The following is a 9508-nucleotide window of genomic DNA, read 5'->3' as shown; positions in this document are numbered from 1 at the left end:
CACTCCCAGATTGGAGGTGGTTGGAGAAGCCTCTGGCACCAAAGATATAAGGGTTTTTTTCCCCCACCCCAAGCTAAGATCATGGTTAGGGTCAGCTCCAGGCTGTAGAGGCTTGGCAGGGGTTTGAGGCTGTGCAGTTGATCACCATCCAGAAAGGTATTTATGAAATAAGCCCCAGCCCCTAGGATGCCTTGTCGTCTCCCCTCCCCAGTACCCTATCCTCATCAGCCTCACCCCACTGTGATTCCAGTTCCCCCCACCCAGGAGCCCCCAGATTCCACAAATCAGGCACCCAGAATGGCTTATACTGGGGACACCTAGTGACCCATCCCAGCCACCTGGGAGGTGTGTTTATTTGTGGGGTGAGGGAGCACTCTCCTCAGTACCTGGCCTGGGTGCACCCCTGGGCTGGGGTTCCTGCAGGCATTCAATGCTGAGTCTGCTGCTTGTTTGTGGAAGGCAGGAGGAGCTGGTAGGCCTTGGGGAGGCCTGGCTTCAGGGTGGATTTCAGCACCAAGCTGGGCAGAAAAGACTCCTAAAGCCAGAAGGATGCCCAGCTGGGCACTGCCTCTGGTACCTCAGGGAGGACACAGGGAGGACACAGGTCCCCTGGGGCCCAGGTGGAAGGATACAGTTTTCCTGGGGCCCACCACAGCCCACAGCCCAGCATGCAGGTTTTGCATCAGGGAGGCTCAACCCAGCAGCCCAGGTGCCTGCCCCTTGCCTGCAGAGCTCTGTGCTCTGAGGGATGCAGGGCCACACAAGCCCTGGACACAGGCCCCAGGGTGACTCAACAGGGATGGTCCCCTGAAGGGTTTATGCAGGGCTGCTCCTGGTGACCAGCTGCTCATGGCTGCTTACCAGCTTCTGGTTCCAGGAACAGATCGATTTGCCAACCTGCTCCATCGTGCTAGGAGTGTCCAAGAATGTCCTGAGGCCCCCCGGAGCCCTTGGGGTGGCAGCCCTGGGGATGAAGGGCAGGCTGCTGCTCATGGAGGAATCCTCAGAAAGGTAGACCCGTGGCTTCTGGGCTAGCCTGGTGGGGAGACACAGGAGCCTGTGGTTTTTGTGAACCTGGAATTCCAGACCTATTCACAACCGGCAAAAGTCCTGGAGGTCCTGGACCACAGCCCTCAGGCTCCCCCTTCCCAGAGCCTTACACTCGGGGGCAGTCCCAGTATGAGGAGCCAGCCACAGTGTCCTGGACCCTGGGGCGCAGGGCTCTGGGGAGACTCTCCAGTCATCTCCCAACACTCCCAAGCACCCGCTCCGACACGGACACAGCTGTTGAGGCGGTCTGCTCACAGTGGAAAATATTCTGCTGGACTGGAAGAGAGCGGGGCACCAATGAGTTCCCTGTCCCCTCCCCTGGGGAGGGGCACATTGACACCCCCTATTCTTTCTCCTCCCTCCGGCTGGCAAGGCCAGACAGAGCCCTGTCTCCATGGCAACCCCAGGCTCCCTAGTGCCTTCTGGCTGCCTCCAGAGAAGTCCTGGGTTTTAAAACTACCTTGCGTGACTGCTTCGGCTGTTCATCACCCAAGCTGTGCCCCACAATGGCCCTACTCTTGCTCGAACCCCAAATGGACTCCCCTTTCCCTATGTAGACGGGTCAGGCATCCCACTATGGAAATCTCAAAGATGATGCCAAGAATCCAGAAGGGCTAGAGGGAGGGGTATCTCAGAGCTAGGCAGTTTTCCTGTCCCACCAGCCATTGCCACAGAAGAGTTGAGCTGTCTTGTGCTGGGTGCTTTGTGCTCTGCAGACCCTGGAACTCTGGGCTTTGGCCACAGTGCTTGGCCTGTCCTTGGATTTCTGGAGCACCTCGGGCCTCTATTCTAGACACCTTCGGCCTCCGTTTTCTCATCAATCAAATAACCAGAAGCCGGGGTTCGGCATGGCTGCGCATGCCTGTAATCCCAGCACTTGGGAAGTGAGAGCAGGATCAGGAAATTCAAGGACATCCCTGTTCTAGATAGTAAGTTCCAGGTCAGTCTGGGCTACATAGAACTCTGTCTCAAAAAGAAAATGAATAAATAAACAAATAAATTGCTAGTCCTGGGCACAAGGGCTCTTAATTAGCTGAAAAAAAAAATTCCTGGGGGCTGGAGGGATGGCTCAGCAGTTAAGAGCACTGGCTGCTCTTGTAGAGAACAGGTTCTGTTCCCAGCACCCACATGGCAGCTAAGACTACTCTGTAACTCCAGTTCCAGGGGATCCAATGCCCTCTTCTGGACTACGTGTGCATTATACACAGAGTGTACTTACATGACACTCATACACCTAAAAATTTAAATTTAAATAAACAAATACAAATAAGTAAAAATTGAAAAAAAAAAAAAAAAAAAAAATTTGTGTGCCCAGGGAGGTGGTACACGCCTTTAATCCCAGCACTGGGGAGGCAAAGGCAGGTGGATCTCTGTGAGATTAAGGCCAGCCTGGTCTCCATAGGGAGTCCAAGCTAATTGGGGCTACAGGGAGATCTTGTCTCAAAAAGACAAAAAAGAGAATGTGAGAGGAAGATGCTTCTGAAAGTTCTTGACATTCTCCAGACCCTTCTAGAGGTCAAGGGGATGGGAGGCCACGCAAACCAGCTCCTCACTAGGTGGTGATAGCAGGTCGGGATAGCCAGGCCTGGACAGCCCTTGTTTCCTGGGCCACCACTGTGGCTCTTCCTGCACAGCACCCACCAGGATACCCTCCACCTCTGTTGGACCAGCCCCTACTTGGTCCTTTAAAGGTAGTTGGAGCCTCTGAAGAGGCTAGTGCAGGTACGTCCTCTGCAGGGTCAGTGACCTGCCCTGTACTCTGGAGGTCCAGAGCTGCAGCCCCTGCTGACAGCAGTCCCTGTCAAGAGTTTTCTGGAATCCCAGGGTTCCAGGAACAACTGTCTTCTCACCTGTACAGTTGTGTTCCCAGTAGCGGAGCGCCATGTCCTGAACAGTCTCATCCGCAAATCAGACCCGGAATGGACAGTAACGCTTTCGGGGTCTCAAGCCTTCTCCAGAGGGGCTATGAATGACCACAGCCTTGACCTTCAGGACCTGCATGCTGTGGAGGCTGCTGAGGGAGGTAAGAGGGCAGGCAGGGCCTTTGCCAAAGCCCAATGCCTGCCACTTCACCCCAGCAACACACAACCCTGTAGGTGAAGTCTCCCAGGAAGATCCTGGGCAGGGCTGGAGAGATGGCTCAACTGTTAAGAGTGGGTACTGCTCTTGCACAGGATCCAAGTTCAGTTCCCAGCCCACAAGTGGGGTGGTTCACATGGGTCTAAACTTCAGCTCCAGGGAGATTTGAGGCTTCTGACTTGCAAAGGCACCTGTACTCACATGCACATACACACACATACACCTAACTAAAAATAACAAAAGTAGCTTGGGGTGGTGAGGGGATGGTGCATGCCTTAAATCCTGGCACTCAGGAGGCACTCGGAAGATCAAAGCCAGCCTGGTCTACATAACCAGTTCCAGGTCAGCTGAAGCTACAGGGAGATCCTGTTATAAAAACCAAAAATCAGGGCTGGAGAGATGGCTGAGTGGTTAAGAGCACTGGCTGCTCTTGCAGAGGACCTGGGTTCAATTCCCAGCACCCACATGGTGGCTAGTAACTGTCCATAACTCCAATTCCAGGGGGAACTGACACCTTCTTCTGACCTGCCAAGGCATTGCATGACACAGGTGCACTTACACACATGCAGGCAATACACTCATACACATAAAATAAAAATAATAAATAAAATATTTTTTAAAAACCAAAAATTAAACATAAATAAATAAAAATAAGTCTTGGGGCTGGAGAGATGCCTCTGTGGTTAAGAGCACTGGCTGCTCTTGCAGAAGACCCAGGTTCAATTCCCAGCACCCACATGGCAGCTAACAACTGTCTGCAACTCCAGTTCCAGGATATCCGATGCCGTCTTCTGGCCTCCATGGGCATTGCATGCACATGGGCACACACATATGCAGGCAAAACACTCATACACATAAAATAATTTTTTGGGGGGGTCTTTTTGAGACAGGGTCTCCCTGTAGCCCCAGCTGTCCTGGAACTTACTATGTAGACCAGGCTGGCCTTGAACTCACAGAGATCCTCCTGCCTCTGCCTCCCAAGTTCTGGGATTAAAGGTGTGCACTACCACACCCAGCCATAAAATAATTTTTAATTAATTAATTAAAAAAGCATATGGCCAAGTGTGGTGGTCCACATCTTTAATCCCAGCACTCAGGAGGCAGAGATGGGTGGAGAACTGTGTCAGGAATGGTTCTGAGAAATGTGTTGTGGTCCATTAGTATTGTCTGCCATGGGTACGGATAGAGGAGGAATACTATGCGTTCTCCTGGTCTTTAAACTTATGGGCAGTGCTCGTCATAAAAGTGAGAAAAAGAAATGGATGAATGATAGATAAGAAAAAGGATAGAGGTGAGTGGGTTGGTGGGTGGGTGAGTCAATCACAGGATCAACAGAAGAGCTGAATCCAGGTGGATTGGTGGATGGATAGTTATGTAGATGGGTGTGTAGGTTTGTGGATGGTTTTATGACTAGAAGAGGGGTCGTTAGTGTCCTGGATTTAAGAGTGAGTGAAAGGATTTCTAGATAGATTATTGGAGATATAACCGTAGGAGTTTGTGAATAGACAGAAGACTGGCTGGCTGGTGCAGGTTAGGGTCCATGACCAGTAATAGATGTGCGGACAGACGGATGGATGGACAGGTGGATGGATGGAGAGATTCACAAGCTTGTAGAAGATCTGGTTCATGGGTCAGGTGTATGCAAGGATGGGTGGCTGAGCCGGAGGATGACTGTGTGGAAAGAGGTGTGGGCGCATTACGGGTGCTGCAGAGGACCTGATTACTGGATGGATGGGTGAACGGCAGGAAGGAAAGGAATGCCTCCCCACACTTCCTCCTGCTTCCATAATTCACAGGTTGGGGTCCAATGAGATGGCTCAGTGGGTAAAGGTGATCACCAGGAAGTCAATCCACATGACAGTGGAAGGAGAGCATTGCCTCCACCAAGCCCCAGCATGCACTGCCCCCACCCCCAACAACAACGACCACAGTCCTAACTCACTGGTCGGCCTTTTTCACCGTGGTGAATTCACCTCTTGGTGTCCCAAGGGTAAGTTTCTCTCCAAGACTGCCCTGCAAGTTGGATGACTGGTTCCTTGAAGACAAATAGGCTGGAGCTGAGGTGAGCAGAGCCCCACCCTGGCAGTACCCAGGGCAGCCCCTCACCCACCAAGAGGGACCCTCCACTTACCACAGGTTTGGGAGAAAGGAGCAGTTGGGACACTGGGGAGAACCTAGGCAGTACTCTGACACATCCTTGGGATGTTGTGCTGCTGAGGGTCAGGGAGGGAGGGAAGGAGGGAAGAGGACAAAGGATGAGGAGGGAGAGGAAGAAGAGAAAGAATGGGGAGGAGGACGGAAAGGAAGAGGAGAAGGAAGAGGAAGAGGAGGGGGAGAGGAGGAGGAAGAGAAAGAAGAGCAGGGGAGGGGGAGGAGGGAGAGAAGAACAACAGAAAGGGCGGTAAGAGGAGGGGGGGAGAAAAGGAGGAAGGACGGAGGGAAGAGGAAGAGAAGAAAGGTGCAGTGCATTGGGGCAGCCCTTGCTAGGCGTGCTCCCTAGGCTTCCTGGGGTATGACAGACATTCCCAGAGTTGTGGGCATCCCTTGGGGAGGAGTCTGAGCATTCCATGGGGGAGGAGTCTGAGCGTCCTGTGGGGAGAAGTCTGAGCGTCCAGTGGGGAGGAGTCTGAGCATCCCCATCGGGAGGAGTCTGAGCGGCCAGTGGGGAGGAGTCTGAGCGTCCCCATGGGGAGGAGTCTGAGCATCCCGTGGGGAGGAGTCTGAGCGTCCCTTGGGGAGAAGTCTGACTGTCCAGTAGGGAGGAGTCTGAGCGTCCAGTGGGGAGGAGTCTGAGCGTCCAGTGGGGAGGAGTCTGAGCATCTCCGTGGGGAGGAGTCTGAGCGTCCAGTGGGGAGGAGTCTGAGCATCCCGTGGGGAGGAGTCTGAGCGTCCCTTGGGGAGAAGTCTGACTGTCCAGTAGGGAGGAGTCTGAGCGTCCAGTGGGGAGGAGTCTGAGCATCCCGTGGGGGGAGGCTGAGCGTCCCTTGGGGAGAAGTCTGACTGTCCAGTAGGGAGGAGTCTGAGCGTCCAGTGGGGAGGAGTCTGAGCATCCTGCGGGGAGGGGGCCCGCCCCGCCCACCCGTGCGGAGGCCTCACTCTGCAGCTCTGCCGGCTCCGCGCACTTGGCGCAGGAACTCTGGGAACTTGCTGGGGAGCAGCGAGCCCAGGAGCGACCCCAGGGCGTCGGGGGCCTCAGCCGGACGGGGACTCCGGGCCTCCGACCCCCGGGACGCGTCGGTCGGCCGCAGCGGCTGCAGCAGCAGGGCCTGCAGCGCCCCTCGGCTGGCCGACGGCTGCCGGGCCCGGGTGGGCAGGGAGGGCAGGTGCGCACCGGGGATCCAGGCGCTGCGACCCGGGCTCCAGCTCCCAGTCCCGCCACCAGGCCGAGCCGCCCGCACCTGGCGCCCCGCCGGTCTAGGGCGGCGGCAGCAGCGGAGTTTTCGGCTGGCTGGCGCCGGGCCGCCCCTGGGGCTCCCGCTCCAAAGTCCCCGGACCCGGGTGACGCCGGGACGTGTTCACCCAGCTCTGCTCAGGGCATCCTCACGCCGGGTGGGCGCAAGCGAGGCCGGGTCGGCACGCGCCGGCCCCCAGGCCATAGTGCCCTGCTGGGGACCGTGTGGGGTGAAACCACCCGCTGGGCAGGCGGCGAGGGGCTCCAGGCTAGACCCTCGAGCCTCTCGTGGTTGCTGTGACGTTTATGTGAGCCAGTGCTTGCAGAGCGCCTGGAACAGTGCCGGGCTTACGTTGCACCTGCCCAATGAAAACAACCTGTCTTTCTTACTACTACTAAAAAAAAAAAGTATTATAATGGGCCTGGGGAGGTAGTTCAGCTGGTAGAGGTCTTAGAATACCCGAGGCCCTGGGTTCGATCCTCAGCACTGCATAAAACGGTCTGCCTGTAATGCCAGCACGTTGGAGGGAGAAGCAGGAGGAGCAAAAATTCAGGGTTATCCTTGGCTACATACTGGATTCAAGGCCAGCTAGGCTGCATGAGACTATTTCAAAGACATTATATGATTGATGTGGTGGCACATGACTTTCATCCCAGCTCTTGGGAGGGGGAAAGCAACAGGATCTTTGTTTGAGGCCAACCTGGTCTACATAGCAAGTTCCAGACCAGCCAGGGCTACATAATGAGACCCTGTCAATAAATATAAATAAATAAATAAATAAATAAATAAATAAATAAATACATACATACATACATACATACATAAATGGCTGGAGAGATGGCTCACTCGTTAGTTAAGAGCACTGGCTGTTCTTACAGAGGACCCAGGTTTGGTTCCCAGCACCATATGGTGGCTAACAACCTTGGGTAACTCCATTTCCAAGGGATCTGACACCCTCTTTTGACCTCTGGGGGTGTTGCATGACACCGGTGCACTTACATACATGCAGGCAATACACTCATGCACATAAGAATAGAATATTTTTTAAAAGATAGTAGGAGACAGCTGACTGCACAGTATTCTCTGCCCTCCACAAGCACACCATGGCATGTGACTCCCCCCACATCATAATCACACACTTTATAGTTTAAAATTTTTAAACCGTATTATTTAGAGTTTTGTCTGAGCTCCTTTCCTTATTGGCTCTGGGACCCCGGGCAGCCAGAAAACTTAGAGTCAGTGCTCTGGTCTGAGGACTAGGGTAAGGCCAGCACCTGCCTTCTGTTCAATTAATTCATTTTTTGAGACAGGGTCTGCCTACATGGCTCAAGCTAGCCTGGAACTCATCATCTTCCTGCCTCAGCCTCCCAAGTGCTGGGATGACAGATGTGTGGAAGGAGATGTGGGAGGGCTAGACCTCTCAGACGGTTCCTATCTGTAGAATTTCAAAAGGATTTAAGCATATATATATATATATATGTATTTTTTTTTTTTGAAACAGACAGGGTCTCCCTGTAACCCTGTCTGTCCTGGAACTCACTATGTAGACCAGGGTGGCCTCAGACTCACAAAGATCTGCCTGACTCTGTCTCCTGTGTGCTGGGATTAAAGTGCCACCAAGCCCTAGCTCCACCAGGAATTCAGAAACCTGCTCCCAGAATTGGAGCATGCTGAAAATAATCCTGACCTTCTCCAACCTACCCCTCCAAATCTGGGGAGGAACCAAGGCCATCTTTACTCCGCACCCCCAACTCCCACACACAGTGCTGGGAATGAGACACATCCTCTGACAAGGCCTAGTGCTCCACAGACCAGCGCTCTACCATGAAGCTACATCCCCAGTCAAGACATACATTTTTGCAAATTTTTCCCCATTAGGGAGGTAGAGCCGCAGTCTCCCCTCAGCTGCCTTTTGGGTCTCCAGCGCAGTGTCCTCTCAAACACACCCTATTCTCAGATTGCTGGTTTCTGGGTAATGTCACACTCACCTTGTGGGGGACTCCTGGGTGAGGCCACCAAGGTCCTGTGAGGTTAGAGGCCCCCCCAACAGGTGGACTATTTGCTGGGAGAGCCCATCTTCCTGTCTGCTCCCTGTGTCAGTCCCTCCCAGATGCCTGCCAGTCTCCTCAGAGCCACTGTTATTTGCCCTCACCCAGGGTCACTACGGAGCAATGGGGTGCTGTGGCCTGGGTCCAGGGCAGGGCTGCAGTGCCCTGGGTGCCATCACAGAGGCCTTGACATGCCTGGCTGGGGAAGCTCCCCAGAGAGGGAGCACCCAGCTCAGTCACCATTCCAGACCATGGTGACTTGTGTTTGGCTGAGTGGCACGGAGGACCCCCACCCCAGGACAGTAAGAACTTGGTGGGCCTGGAAACTCCAGGAGCCAAGGTCAAGTTCATGTTTTTCTCTTGGCTGTATGTGCTGACATGTGTTTCCTTCAAGGAACTATGTGGGGAAATGGGTTGATGTGTGGGTCTTGGTTGGTGACATGGTAGTGTGAAACTCAGGTTGGGGGGACAAGGGTATAGGGTTAAGGCAAATGTTTCCCAGGCGTGGCATAACGTGTGTGTTTTAAACTATTTGTTATTTATTTATTTATTTATTTATTTATTTATTTATTTATTTATTTATTTATGTGCATGAGTGGTATACCTGCATGTATTTAAGTGTTCCCATATTGTGCAGTGCCGGAGGTGGCCAGAAGAGGGGATCAGATCCCCTACAACTGGAGTTACAGATATTTGTTAACCACCACCATGTGGGTGTTGGGATCTGAACTTAGGTCCTCTACAAGAGTAACCAGTGGTCTTAACTGCTGAACCATCTCTCCAGATCCCCCACCTGTCAGGAGTTGCTAATCATTGAGCTGTGGCAGCCTTGCTTACTGAGTTTGTGTCATGCAAACCAGTACCTAAATCGGCCTATTCAGGAGGGATGTGTTTATGGAGAGCCTCACAATACCTGACCTGGAGGCAATAGTGGTAAAC

General features: G+C 53.4%; 1 protein-coding gene across 1 annotated transcript; it reads right to left on the bottom strand.

The window, feature by feature from the left end:
• Positions 1 to 314: 314 nt before the first annotated feature.
• On the bottom strand, positions 315 to 6725 carry CUNH9orf50 (chromosome unknown C9orf50 homolog). Its single transcript, XM_008826433.1, is given in 8 exon segments — positions 315 to 535; positions 862 to 1036; positions 1161 to 1326; positions 2901 to 3064; positions 5072 to 5164; positions 5261 to 5342; positions 6239 to 6543; positions 6649 to 6725. Coding segments are annotated over 8 exon segments (1170 nt in total). The 3' UTR covers positions 315 to 427.
• Positions 6726 to 9508: the final 2783 nt, after the last annotated feature.

The sequence above is a fragment of the Nannospalax galili genome, unplaced genomic scaffold (assembly GCF_000622305.1).
Source record: "Nannospalax galili isolate Female #2095 unplaced genomic scaffold, S.galili_v1.0 scaffold290, whole genome shotgun sequence".
In the NCBI taxonomy this organism is placed as follows: Eukaryota; Metazoa; Chordata; class Mammalia; order Rodentia; family Spalacidae; genus Nannospalax; species Nannospalax galili.
Note: the sequence above shows the minus strand (reverse complement) of the source record. Positions and strands in the feature narration are given on the sequence as shown.